At 46.6% G+C, this 14,539-nt stretch overlaps 1 protein-coding gene across 2 annotated transcripts; it reads left to right on the plus strand.

The window, feature by feature from the left end:
• Positions 1-14,525, plus strand: LOC123770013 (uncharacterized). Of its 2 annotated transcripts, none has more exons than XM_045761569.2 (3): positions 1-418; positions 11,380-11,924; positions 13,437-14,525. In XM_045761569.2, the coding sequence occupies exons 1-3, from the start codon at positions 364-366 to the stop codon at positions 13,674-13,676; spliced, it is 840 nt and encodes a 279-aa protein (XP_045617525.1). In that variant the 5' UTR covers positions 1-363; the 3' UTR covers positions 13,677-14,525. The 2 variants fall into 2 exon arrangements, with proteins under 2 accessions (XP_045617525.1, XP_069157504.1); XM_069301403.1 differs by having other exon boundaries at positions 11,383-11,924.
• The last annotated feature ends 14 nt before the right edge of the window (positions 14,526-14,539 follow it).

Consider the following 14,539-nt stretch of genomic DNA (forward strand, 5'->3'; position numbering starts at 1 on the left):
CAGCACCACCACCACCTCGGCCACCTGGCCTGCCGCACCGCCACGAAACCAAGCAACAGTATCAACTTTAAGGGTTTTAAATAAAACAACTCATTAGTGTGTGTGAATTGTAAGGGCCAGGCTTCGTTTACCCTGTGGGGGTCTTGGTGAGGTGGTTGGATAGTTATAGCCCCCCAGTGAAGTTAGACGTAAGAGAGTGTTTCCAGGAAACTATCCTCATTCAACAGTTGGCCCAGTCAGAAGTTATGGCGGAAAGTTGATTTATAGATGGTCTGCAGAACACGTGTTTGTGTGAGAAGTCAGCCAGTTAAACTCTTAGGCTGATACAGGTGAGAGTGGGGGTCACTATCGTGCTGTGTGACCATGATGGGGACACTCACCTTCACGCTGCTCGCTACACATCTCGTCCTGGCCCAGAGTGAGTATATGTGTCACTTGCACTGGTGTCTCATCATTTTCACTCGTATATTCTACAGCTCCTCATTTTCTACTGCTGCTTCTCGTAGGAAGGTGACCTTTCCTCACTGTTGCCTGACCTTTTCCTTACCTATTGCACCAATCACCTGCAGGCGTCACCAATTGCTGTCTGTCCTGGACAGAAGGGTGGCCAGGCGTCACCAATTACTGTCTGTCCTGGACAGAAGGGTGGCCAACCACCTCTTAGCCCCGAGGAAGTAACCCAGAGCATCATTGCCGTTGTCAAGCGCCCTTGGCCAAGATAAACTTACAATAACATAAGTGTTATTGCTTGGGGGGAACGTGACAGTTATCGTGGGAGTCTGTACGAGGCTATGGTGGGCAGGGCAGCCAGTGGTCCTCTTATACTCCAGCGATACGACACCCAGGTGCTCCACGGGCCCGCTGTACGACACCCAGGTGCTCCACGGGCCCGCTGTACGACACCCAGGTGCTCCACGGGCCCGCTGTACGACACCCAGGTGCTCGACGGACCCGCTGTACGACACCCAGGTGCTCGACGGGCCCGCTGTACGACACCCAGGTGCTCGACGGGCCCGCTGTACGACACCCAGGTGCTCGACGGGCCCGCTGTACGACACCCAGGTGCTCGACGGGCCCGCTGTACGACACCCAGGTGCTCGACGGGCCCGCTGTACGACACCCAGGTGCTCGACGGGCCCGCTGTACGACACCCAGGTGCTCGACGGGCCCGCTGTACGACACCCAGGTGCTCGACGGGCCCGCTGTACGACACCCAGGTGCTCGACGGGCCCGCTGTACGACACCCAGGTGCTCGACGGGCCCGCTGTACGACACCCAGGTGCTCGACGGGCCCGCTGTACGACACCCAGGTGCTCGACGGGCCCGCTGTACGACACCCAGGTGCTCGACGGGCCCGCTGTACGACACCCAGGTGCTCGACGGGCCCGCTGTACGACACCCAGGTGCTCGACGGGCCCGCTGTACGACACCCAGGTGCTCGACGGGCCCGCTGTACGACACCCAGGTGCTCGACGGGCCCGCTGTACGACACCCAGGTGCTCGACGGGCCCGCTGTACGACACCCAGGTGCTCGACGGGCCCGCTGTACGACACCCAGGTGCTCGACGGGCCCGCTGTACGACACCCAGGTGCTCGACGGGCCCGCTGTACGTCGTCGAGCACCTGGGTGTCGTACAGCGGGCCCGTCGAGCACCTGGGTGTCGTACAGCGGGCCCGTCGAGCACCTGGGTGTCGTACAGCGGGCCCGTCGAGCACCTGGGTGTCGTACAGCGGGCCCGTCGAGCACCTGGGTGTCGTACAGCGGGCCCGTCGAGCACCAGGTGGTCGACGGACCCGCTGTACGACACCAGGTGGTCGACCAACCAGCTGTTACGACACCAGGTGGTCGACCGACCCGCTGTACGACACCAGGTTGTCGACCGACCCGCTGTACGACACCAGGATGGTCGACCGACCAGCTGTTACGACACCGGGTGGTCGACCGACCAGCTGTTACGACACCGGGTGGTCGACCGACCCGCTGTACGACACCGGGTGGTCGACCGACCCGCTGTACGACACCGGGTGGTCGACCGACCCGCTGTACGACACCGGGTGGTCGACCGACCCGCTGTACGACACCGGGTGGTCGACCGACCCGCTGTACGACACCGGGTGGTCGACCGACCCGCTGTACGACACCGGGTGGTCGACCGACCCGCTGTACGACACCGGGTGGTCGACCGACCCGCTGTACGACACCGGGTGGTCGACCGACCAGCTGTTACGACACCGGGTGGTCGACCGACCCGCTGTACGACACCAGGTGGTCGACCGACCTGCTGTACGACACCAGGTGGTCGACCGACCCGCTATACGACACCGGGTGGTCGACCGACCCGCTGTACAACACCCGGTGGTCGACCGACCCGCTGTACGACACCAGGTGGTCGACCGACCCGCTGTACGACACCAGGTGGTCGACCGACCCGCTGTACGACACCAGGTGCCCGACCAACCAGCTGTACGACACCCGGACAGATAATACAGTATGACGTCACAACGCCTATACAAGCAACAATTGTCAACAGTGTCAATGCAACAATGAATGTATACAGTGTTACCAACAGGATAGTCCGGTGGCCCCAGCCTTCCAGAAATCTAATTTTCCGCAATTGTCAAAACCGCGTATATTGTCAACATGCATTAGAGGGGAGGTTTGGGTTAGTTTGGGTTTGGGTCGGTGGGTTATGAGATCCGATGATTGATAAAGATTAAGCCACCCAAGAGGTGGCACGGGTATGAATAGCCCGTAAAAAAAATCCGGTGAGTTTGAACCCTTCCTGGTGCTCTCACTGACTCTTAAAGCCTAATTTGAACCCAAAAGCAAGTAATTCGTCATTATTTAACTCTTCATCGAGGTGTTCAGTTCGTTAGTGCAAGTGGTGGTGAAATCTGCTCACATCCAAATGATTCAAGGTTCGATTTCCGAGGCTGGATATAGACGTTTGGGAAGGTTTCCTTTCACCTGTTAATGTAGCAGTATGGTACAATGGCGCCCGGGAGTTAGTCGACTGTTGTGGGTTGTACCTGTCACTGATTGTACCTATAGCCTAGCGCTCTCACATCATAACCACAAGGGTGTAACACCCGTGCTGTGTGTCGCTACAACCACTGTCCTTGTTAACTGTTGGTTGTAATTTGCTTGGCTGTGGCAAGGAATACCGGACAAAACATCTGTGGCCTATCATTTCTTTTATTAATAACAAATAACGCTGCGATAACCTTAGAAATATCAACATATATTGACATTTAGAGGCTATAAGACTGTGTACATGGGGTTGTGAGTGGCACAACTAGGCAGGTAAATGAGGTCTCCGTGAGTTGGGCAGCTGTTGTGGGGGTTGTATCCTGGAGGCAGGTCAGTACCTGGCAGGGGTGGTGGAGGGGGTGGACACAGGTACCGACAGGTGAAGGGACACAACTGGGAGGGGGGGGACCAGGTAAGATAATGAGGACACAAGTGTCGTGAGTATTACTGCTACGTGACCCCCAGTGTGTAACCCCCCCCCCCCCCAAAAAAAAAACACCCCAAACCCAGGTATTATGTATCTGTATCCTCCTCCCCCCCCCATGTGTCCCTCAATTGTGTCAAGGGGTCACGGCTCGTGACACCTGTCACGGCTGGTCACACTGTGCCTGTCACACTGCCAACTTCTATACCTCCGTAACGTTAATACTTTTGATTTAAATCACTCTAAATTTAATTTACTTGTAGATATGTATACACAAGAAGGTAGAAGTTGTGAAGTACAGGTGTTGGTGACACAGTTGTGCAGTCTTGTAAAGCCTACAGGTGTTGGTGACACAGTTGTGCAGTCTTGTAAAGCCTACAGGTGTTGGTGACACAGTTGTGCAGTCTTGTAAAGCCTACAGGTGTTGGTGACACAGTTGTGCAGTCTTGTAAAGCCTACAGGTGTTGGTGACACAGTTGTGCAGTCTTGTAAAGCCTACAGGTGTTGGTGACACAGTTGTGCAGTCTTGTAAAGCCTACAGGTGTTGGTGACAGTGGTACAGTCTTGTACAGCCTACAGGTGTTGGTGACTCAGTTGTGCAGTCTTGTAAAGCCTACAGGTGTTGGTGACACAGTGGTGCAGTCTTGTAAAGCCTACAGGTGTTGGGGACTCAGTAGTACAGGTGTGTAGAGGCAGGAACAAGCAGTCTCCCGCACGTCCTTAAGCTAACAGATAAGAGTAATGATAGGGACAGTGTGATTTGTATCCGCATAATAACTACCCCGGCATGAAGTGATAGAATATATTACACTGGCCTGCAAGACTAGTGTAGTCCTGAACATAGTCCAGCACTACAGGCAAGTACACTCTCGGTGTATGTATACCGGGGAGGCGGATACATACATCTCAGTGTATAAATATATACAACCTGGTGAAGTTGCATTATTGCACTGTAATATACTGGGGGAGTTAGCGTCCCACCTTGGGGTACTATGAACATGAAAACGCGTACTTTTGTTTTAATTTTGAATGCAGTGTTGGTTGGACAATATTTTTAAGTCATTAGGGAGCAAGAGCCATATATTGGCTTCTTGGGTTGGCATGGAATGTTGGCGGAGATCTTGTTTTTACGCTGAGAACGTTAAGGATTTATTTCTGGCGTGATGCTGATGCGTTCTGTTACGTCTAACTTGGAAGAGGCTTTAAGAGTGGATTAGAATTTAGGATCAAGAGTTTGGAAGTGAAAATAACACATGAAAACTCGTGGTGTGTTTAGGGATTTAGTCTGTAGATATAATTTGTATGCACAGGTACCGGATAGGGGATAGTTTTTGTATGTTTTGTTTAAGTAGTGGTACTGGAGAGTATTAGAGACGCGGCCAGACTAGAGAATTATATAGGTGAACCTGTGTGTTTGTACTGAGGCTTCAGAATCTCCTTGTTTTTCTAATTATGTTTTTGCTTTATTTATTCTGCCCTTTAAGTGAATATTTATACGCCAATCAGATTGGAGCAGGGGTACCAACCTGAGAGGGGGTGGTGTGTGGAGCAGGGGTACCAACCTGAGAGGGGGTGGTGTGTGGAGCAGGGGTACCAACCTGAGAGGGGGTGGTGTGTGGAGCAGGGGTACCAACCTGGGAAGGGGTGGTGTGTGGAGCAGGGGTACCAACCTGAGAGGGGGTGGTGTGTGGAGCAGGGGTACCAACCTGAGAGGGGGTGGTGTGTGGAGCAGGGGTACCAACCTGAGAGGGGGTGGTGTGTGGAGCAGGGGTACCAACCTGAGAGGGGGTGGTGTGTGGAGCAGGGGTACCAACCTGAGAGGGGGTGGTGTGTGGAGCAGGGGTACCAACCTGGGAGGGGGTGGTGTGTGGAGCAGGGGTACCAACCTGGGAAGGGGTGGTGTGTGGAGCAGGGGTACCAACCTGAGAGGGGGTGGTGTGTGGAGCAGGGGTACCAACCTGAGAGGGGGTGGTGTGTGGAGCAGGGGTACCAACCTGGGAGGGGGTGGTGTGTGGAGCAGGGGCACCAACCTGAGGGGTGGTGTGTGGAGCAGGGGTACCAACCTGGGAGGGGGTGGTGTGTGGAGCAGGGGCACCAACCTGAGGGGTGGTGTGTGGAGCAGGGGCACCAACCTGAGGGGTAGGGTCAGAACCCGCAATACTCCGCAGTGAACACCGTCAGTGGTGCAGAGCGAGGCTTGACAGTAATAACACACTATCGCTGCACATTTTGCAGCTAAAAGCATGTCTCTACTCATTTCTCAAACCAATCCTGCTATTTTCCACCGAAAATTTTAATTATCTGCATCCAAGCAACAATATTACCGCTTCAGCATAAACGAGGCTGCGTCAGGAGACGGAAAACAAAAATTGTATTTAGGAAATGATGATGACGCAGGAGGTGGAGTGTGTTAGGTCAGTCTCGAACCCCAGACACGTCCCAAGGCCGACTCGACCCTCGTGTCATTGTCTTATTTTTTAGTAACCTGTAACACAACGGAATGAATCCGGGTTCGATTCCCATGCAGGGCGAGACGTTTTGTCTTATTTCCTTAAGAAGGAAGAATATACGAAGTTATAGAAGGCGTATTGGCTCATTGCTAAACAGCTTTTTATACCTACCCAAATTCTTATTTATATACTTAGTAAATAAAGTTTCGTTGATCAGCAAAGTCGTGTCTGGTTGATAGGGCTAACGGACTGTTAGCCCTGGTAGGAGAGTCATACATAGTTCAGAGATGATTTTTGTCGCCCGCTGTTGAACTTTCTCCAAAGCAGATATGTCCTTCTGAAGACTTGGTCTCCAGGCTTGGATACATTAGTCTATAGTACGGAGGCGCTCCAGAGATTCATGCGGTTGAATAACCTTTTTTCCTTAAACTGCCTTGAACTCTCAGGCTCGTTTGACCAAACCTAGGATTTGTTTTGCATATTTTTTTTTACTACAACTCTCATTCGTTTTGCAACTTTCAGTGATTTGTGGAGTCTGACTCCAAGGTCATTTTCATTTAGTTTCCCTGCATTGGGTATTGAACCAAGGGTTAATTATCTTCACTTTTCTTGTCCACCTCCTCCAGTGATAGGAACTGCTCCGTTGTCTCGGCACATTTTCCAGCAATGAATTCCATCATCACACTTGGTGTCCTCCCTTCCATGTCTTCCCCGCTGGATTTCACACAGTCCATTATCTTAGTGTAGTCCCCACGTCTGTAATAATTGTCTACAGGTTTGTGTAACAAACTGTTTTTTCCATTGTCTTTAGAGAATTCTTGTTGCATTCGTATTGTTCCACGGACTGTAATTCTTGGTGAGGGATTGAAAGTCAGTGCTGCCCCCGTCTTATGTCATCCACTGTTGCTATTCCAAGCATACACTCTTGCTAGTCAGCTCCCTCTGCTAATTTGACTTCTTCAAATCTGCAGTGAAGGTGTATCAACATGGCTGCACCCTCCTCTATGCATCTTATGTCTCCTTATTACTGGACATCATGATAAGATTGCATTTCCTGCCACACTTGTCAATTTCCTGACAAGTGAACTGCCTTCATGTTGAGATTCATTTCCGTCAGATCGTCTACTTGTTTGAAGGAAAGCTAACTCATCTTTCAGTGTACTTCTTTCTTGTTCCCTTTTCTTTCTGCCTCAACATCTTCCTGCATTTTAACATTGCCTCTAAGTAGTTCATCCATACTTTAAGTTCTACTATGCTTATGGCCTTCTTTAGCTTCTCATTTATATGATCCTTTAATGATTTAACCTTTTCCCTGTGGCTGGGTTTAATTCCTGCTCCATACCTGTCTAGTACTAATTGTGTTGCCACAGGTGGGTACAGGAACAGAAGACTGCTGACTCCTGCTCATGGTAAGCCTTACCCACTTGTATTTCCTGGCATACGACCCGTCAGTTCACGTCTGTAGTAAAAAATATGTATAAAAATCGTTTAACAACCAGGTATCCATTCACTGCTGGATGAACAGAGGCGTAAAGTTGAGGATTGGTGCCTAGTTAATCCTCCCCGGCCAGGATCCGAACCCAGGCTAAATCTCTCGTGTGTGTTCTTACGTAACTCTAGCAACACAACAGGTACACTGGCTAAGTATGTTTTGTAGTGATTTTGCACTACTCTCCCGCCATCCGTGGTGGTCAGCGCCTGTCGTGAGAGCCTAATTTTCGGCACCACTCTTGAAAGTGGAGGTGGTGTAGGTGGAAGGCCGGAGGCTGTCACTATTGGTTGTGGGAGGTCACGTTACTGTAGGAGTGGACCCGTATTCACCTAGTTATTCTTGCGGGGGTTGAGCTCTGCTCTTTCGGTCCGCCTCTCAACTGTCAATCAATCATCAGTAATCAACTACTTATTATTTTTTCCCCCCACACACACGAACGCCCAGAAAGCAGCTCCGTAACAATTGTTTAACTCCCAGTACCCATTTACAGCTAGGTAACAGGGGCATCAGGGTGAAAGAAACTTTGCCCATTTGTTTCTTACTGGTCCGGGAATCGAACCCGGGCCACAGAATTAAGAGTCCTGTGCGCTGTCCACTCAGCTACCAGACCCCGTGCTCGCCAAGTTGTGCTTGCGGGGGGTTGAGCTTCGGCTCTCTGATTCTTTATGAATTAATAACTGAACTTGAGCAGCCCGTTCTTGCGAGCGTTTCCCACGTCAACACTGTCGTACTAAAGTGCCCTTATCCTAACCTACCAGAGGACCCACGAACAGAAAACGGGACATTGTTAATATCAGGAGTCGCTACTATTTTCTAGTACGACAGTTTTTGGTAAATAGCACGTCAAACTGCCACATGCTAATAGGAGGACGGGTTGAAGAGCATCCAGTAGCACAACACGTCAGTTTTCAGCGCTACTGTACGATATTTATTACTGTTGTTACCCATCCTTTTAATTTGCTTTCCAAATGTTCACATTCTTTCCCGGAGTCCTTGACCGCACTTGACTGTCATTTTTGACCAGATATTTCACGAAAACGCAAATTGATACCTCTTCAGGGGGTCAACAACTGCTCTTTAAACGAATCGAACCCAACCGAACCCATCGAAATCCAAAGCAACGCAGTCCAATTCCATCCCAAGAGTAGGATAGACGAGGAGTGAGGTGACTTAAGAGGTGACACTGTTGACGAGGCTACAGGGTCAGACCCCACCAGCTGTAAGTGTCGGTGTGAAGGATGGCAGGGCGGCCCCGGGAATTGATTTGAAGGTGCCTGCCAGCTGGCGGTGTTCTCGGCCCCCTACTTCCTTCACTGGACCTCGGCCACTAGTTACCTGTTCCTCCTTTGGGTATTTACTATTTGTGCATGCAGAACCAAGCTATATTAGCTCTTGGACCCCGCCTTTCTAATCTATTTTTCCTCTATTATACGGTGAATACAGAGTAAATACAGAATAATTCCTCTACTATACAGTGTTCCTTTGAGGATGTTCTTAGTACGTTCTTCCTGTGAAGGTATTCGTCTACTGCAACTTCTCATGATAAGTCACGCGACCCGTCGGGCAGTGTGGCGGCCCGGGGCCCATAATACACTCACCCCGCCATTATGGGCGAGTTTTTCTACTGAATTAAGGGTTGAGGGAGACGTATCACCCGCCAGAGACTGGAGGGGAGTGTGGCAGGGCCGAGTGACTCGCCTCCAGGAATGTTACCATCACTTGGGACCCCTTCGCTGGCGATATTTTATGACCTTCGCTCGAGTCTTCAGTCTAATGACCCTCTGGTTCATTACCAAGGGCGGTGTGTGGTGTGCGGGCGAGGGCAGGGCAGTGTGTGGGCGGTGTGTGTGGGCGAGGGCAGGGTAGAGTGTAGTCTACTTCTAGGTTATGCTCTGGGAGGGTAGCTTTATCATGGACTATGTGCAGGACTAAAGTATGTTTGCTGACTGGCCAGTAAGCCGTTGTAGTGAGCTTAAAAGCCTCTTCCGCGGTGTATACGCCCCAAGTCTAACACCAACAGCATTTTAAGCTTATCTAGTTCCCCCTAGCAAATGACGAGGCTTATACACCTGCCAACACGCTGAAGAACGAGTCGGCAAATACATGTTAATATATAATTATATGTATTTTTTATATTTATTTGTTGCTGTTCCTGGAGCCTCATTTTTAAACTAGAATTTATATTTAGCACAGCAAATGAGAAGGTATAGTGATTGAAGGTGTAGTGATTACGGCAGCGTGAGGTGGTGGTGTTAGGGAGCCTAGAGTGTGGGGCGACTGGAGGGGGGGGGTTGACCACGAAGCCTGACTCTTGGCTCAATCCTTACTCTGACTTACTATTTTAAGCTATTTCTTTTGTTTCTGAGAAGTGTCTGGTGGTATACAGGGTGTATACATGGACCCTTTAATGGGTCCCTATACGGTGGTTTAGTTATATACTTGGTTTAGAATAAATGTATACATATATATACATACATACACACACACACATTATATATATATATATATATATATATATATATAATATATATATATATATATAATATATATATATATATATATATATATATATATATATGTACGACATTTGTGTGTGTATATATATATATATATATATATGTACGACATTTGTGTGTGTATATATATATATATGTACGACATTTGTGTGTGTATATATATATATATGTACGACATTTGTGTGTGTATATATATATATATATATGTACGACATTTGTGTGTGTATATATGTACTGGCCTATTTGTGCCTGCAGGATCGAGCATTGACTCTTGGATCCCGCCTTTCTAGCCATCGGTTATTTACAGTAATGGCTCCTGTCCCATTTCCCTATCATAACTAGTTTTAACATTATGAAGAGAGTTTGCTTCCACAACTTGCTCCTTAAGTGCATTTCATTTTCCACTAGTCTCATGCTAAAAGAAAACTTCTTAACATCTCTGTGACTCCTCTGAGCTTCCAGCTTCCACCCATGTCCCCTCGTTCTGTTAATATTATGTGTTAACATTTTCTCTATTTCCATTTTGTCAATTCCCCTGAGTATTTTATACGTTCCTATCATATCCCCCTCTCCCTTATTTTTTCCAGTGTCATAAGGTTCAGGGGAAAGATTCACGAAGCAGTTATGCAAGTACTTACGAACGTGTACATCTTTTCTCAATCTTTGACGGCTTTGGTTACATTTATTAAACTGTTTACAAGCATGAAAATTTCCCAATCAACTGTTGTTATTGTTATAAACAGCCTCCTGGTGCTTTAGAGCTCATTAACTGTTTAATAATTGTAAACAAAGCCGCCAAAAATTGAGAAAAGATGTACAGGTTCGTAAGTGCCTTTGTAACTGCTTTGTGAATCTGGCCCCACTTCCTTCAGGCACTCTTCATATCACATCCCTCTTAACTCTGGGACGAGCCTCTGTCGCAAACATCTGAACCTTTTCCAGTTTCCTTATGTGTTTCTTCAGGTGGGGACTCCATGATGGTGCAGCATACTCTAAAACTAGTCTCACGGAGGTAGTGTAAAGTGCCTTGAAAGCCTCCTCACTTAGGTTTCTGAATGATGTTCTAATTTTTGTCAGTGTAGAGTACACTGCTGTCGTTATCCTATTTATATGTGCTTCAGGAGTTAGATTAGGTGTTACATCCACTCCCAGGTTTCTTTCTCGAGTCTTCACCGGTAGGCAGTTCCCCCTTCATTGTGTACTGTCCCTTTGATCTCCTATTACCTAATACATAAGGTGAGCAATATCAAAGGTATCTGATTCACCAAGTAGTTATCGAGGGACAAGTGACTGCGAAGAACTAGAGAAACCGCTGCCTGGTCTCTGACCAGGCCATGGGGCCGTTGATCAACAAAACCTCCTAGGTAGACACAAGGTAGAGGAATAACTTTTTCCTGTGACTAACTTTCTCTTACACAATTTCAGATACAGTATACAATAACTTTTTCTTCCTTTTCCTCCATCAGCAGTCGAGGGCCAGTCGTCGCGGGATCACAACAGCTTGGGGCTACAACATGAAGACCTCAATGACAGAAAAGTCTCAGGCCACAGCAGGCTCGGTAATAGCTTTCCAGATAACGATTATCAGAACCCTGACTTTTATAAGTATGATTTCGAAAACACTGGTTTCCAAAATCCTGGACTTGAAAATCATGGTTTTCAAAATCCCAGTTTTCAAAATCCTGGGCTTCAAAATCCAGGTTTCCAAAATCCTGGGCTTGACAATAATGATTTCCAAAATCCTGGGTTTGGGAACGACGACATAGAGCGCACCAGGTTCGACTCTCCCGATGTGAAATCACCAGGCGAGAGCGTTGACAAAGGGGGGAACGCGATATTGAATGTTGACCACCTTATTGTTCGTCCTGGCAACTTGACATGCTACTCCTGCAAGTTGGACTTCCGGAAGTCACCTTACGAGTGGGACCACCCATGCCTTGGCCGACATAACGGCCGCAATGTTAGTGATGAATATCTGGTGGCCTGCGGCCTCAAGGACATCTATTGTAGGGTGAGTTAAGAACTGTCCTTCCCCCATCTTCGCATTTTCACTTCACCCAAGGCCAAAAATAGTCGTACTAGAAAATGGTAGTGGCTTGCAAAATTGATAGTACCATTTTCTGTTTTGGGTCCTCTGGTAGGTTAGGAATGGAGACTTTAGTCCGACAGTTTCTTGACGTTCGGTAAATCTTAGGACAGATGGCCCTGCGATAGACCTACTGGCCTGTGAAAGGCACATCTTGTTAACACTCGTTTCAACTTGCAGTATTTATCTTACTTTAAAGTTAAGGTATTTGCTTTATTCATGCTACTTGACACCCTGTTCTGTTCGTCTGCAACTGTAATTACTATCGACTTACTGTTTAGACAAATTTAGGTTTAAAAGCTGTTTAGGTAATTTTATTTCACTATTAAAAAGTTCTGTTATTGACTTTTTACATTATCTTACTTGTATACTAGTCATATCTTTGAGTATGTATCTCCAGTACTCTTAATCTGTCTTCATAAAAAAAAATTGATTTAATCCTTGGGATTAAATTTGTCATTCTTAATTGAATGTTTCCAAATTTATTTATTTAAAATATATATACAAGAGTTCTTGCATTCTTGTACAACCACTTGCAAGCATAGCGTTTCGGCAAAATGAAGTCTCATTTGGACAAGGAAAAGTTGCATGTTAACTTTATCATTCTTATTAATGAAGCTTCTAGTATAAACCCACACATCACGTTAGACTTTTTTTGTTTTGAGTTGGTCTCTAATATCTTTTGTACTATTCAAAGTAACTAATGGGTTGAAGTAAAACAGTACCCAAAGAGCAGGTAGAGCATAAAATCATGTAACCATGGTAACAACTACCAAGGGGTCTGAAATCAAGTTAACATTTTAAGGTAGCCAAAGAAAAGTAACCAAAAATAAAGGGAATCCTAAACAAAAAAGTTAACACAAGAACTAGGGATACATGGAATTTAGGGGGAAAATTTTTCAAGGACAATTACAACTTGACATTAAAAGTAACAGGGGGGGTAGGAAAGAAAACCATGTAAACAAAGAAACACGGTAATCAAATCAATGTAGCCATAGATCCAAGGTAAAATCCAAGGTGCAAAAAACAAAACATGTGTCATCTTTAAGTCAAGCAAAACATAATAGTAAACAAGCAACAGACTAATATCAAGGTAAAAGAAGTCACAATTAATGAGGAATGTAAGATTTAACAAAGATTTAGTAAAGTATTCATTACCTTTAGGAAACTGCGCCAAAGAAAGTTGGAGATGGTAGTTAATAACTGATGGGGAAGAAGAGTACAGTTATACAGTAGTGGGTAGTACTTTTGTAGGGACCTTGTAGTACTTGTGGGGATCTTGAAGTAATGTTTGGAAATGTACTTTGTACCAAACTGATGCATTCTTTCAATAATGGCTTGAACCAGTAGTGCTATACAGTATAGAATATGTGGTGGTTTGTACTATATATTTAGGCATAAAATATAATTCATAATAATAATTTTGTCTTGTGGCAGGTGGAGAGGACGGAAGTGAATGGTGTACTCATCACTCTGACGCGGGAATGCACTGATGTCTGCTACTTTGGCTGCCGACCAAAAGGTTTTGGAATCAGCCAGGAATCTTGTGCCAAGTGTTGTAGTATCCATGCCTGCAACCACATATACCCTCTCAGCTGGGCCTCCTGCAGTGCCTCGCCCAGTGTTGCCCTCACCTTCCTGACCGCCTCCTACCTAGTTTTTACCTGGCGCCTGTAGCGGCAGGAGATGTGGTGCCAACATTCTTTGAAATACCTCATGGCTTTTACTGGGTAAGTAAATGCTTGAACCTCCAACTTTCTTGTACCCATGGTTCTTGAGAACTTTAGATTTTGGTGTACAGTACTTACTTGGGGAAAATATATGTTAGGCCAAGAATATGGACATAACTGGTAAATGGACATTTGATCACCAAAGTACCTAATAATGTGCTCAGTTTGTGGTCATGTCTACCTTGCTTATCACATAGTTTCACCCATGCCACTATTTCTTGAATTTTTGAATACTGTTCAACCACAAGTGATGCTATATGCATCACTTCTGAGAATACAACTACAATACACCAACATAGCATCACTCATGATTAACAGCTCTTGGTCTTGACAATCTTCAGTTTCTAAAAAGGGTCACCACCTTTTCTCATAGTCATAATTGAGGAGAATACAGTAGGATTACAGAGGGCACAGAAGGCCTTGATGACCTATTGCTGGTAACATATGTTTGCATTGTACTGTGAATAACAAATTTGCATATAGGGTTAAATACAAAACCATTCCACTTTCAGGGCATATACTGTATACAAAGATGCGTATGCCACTTTTTAGTATACAACTTACTTTAGTCCTGAACAATGTTTGGGAATAAACTATATTTGCTGGCTGATGAGCAAAGCTATCATGGTTTCTGTTTCAAGCCTCCAATGATTGTTATAACTATTCAATCTTTTGATTGCATGTACAAATTATCTTCAATCACTTTGTTACATGGAGTGTTATGACAAGAGATCTACATCATTTTATGCTTTTATGGGGCATTATCAATAATGTATATACACTATTCACGAGGATAAATAACTACTCTGT

The sequence above is a fragment of the Procambarus clarkii genome, chromosome 45 (genome assembly GCF_040958095.1).
Source record: "Procambarus clarkii isolate CNS0578487 chromosome 45, FALCON_Pclarkii_2.0, whole genome shotgun sequence".
NCBI classification, from domain to species: domain Eukaryota; kingdom Metazoa; phylum Arthropoda; class Malacostraca; order Decapoda; family Cambaridae; genus Procambarus; species Procambarus clarkii.

Bases quoted from the DNA above. Each gene is read 5' to 3' on its own strand.
- LOC123770013 (XM_045761569.2), top strand. From the start codon at position 364: ATGATGGGGACACTCACCTTCACGCTGCTCGCTACACATCTCGTCCTG. The intron at 419-11,379 runs GTGAGTATATGT...TTCCTCCATCAG, and splicing joins ACATCTCGTCCTGGCCCAGA to CAGTCGAGGGCCAGTCGTCG. The intron at 11,925-13,436 runs GTGAGTTAAGAA...GTCTTGTGGCAG, and splicing joins TCAAGGACATCTATTGTAGG to GTGGAGAGGACGGAAGTGAA.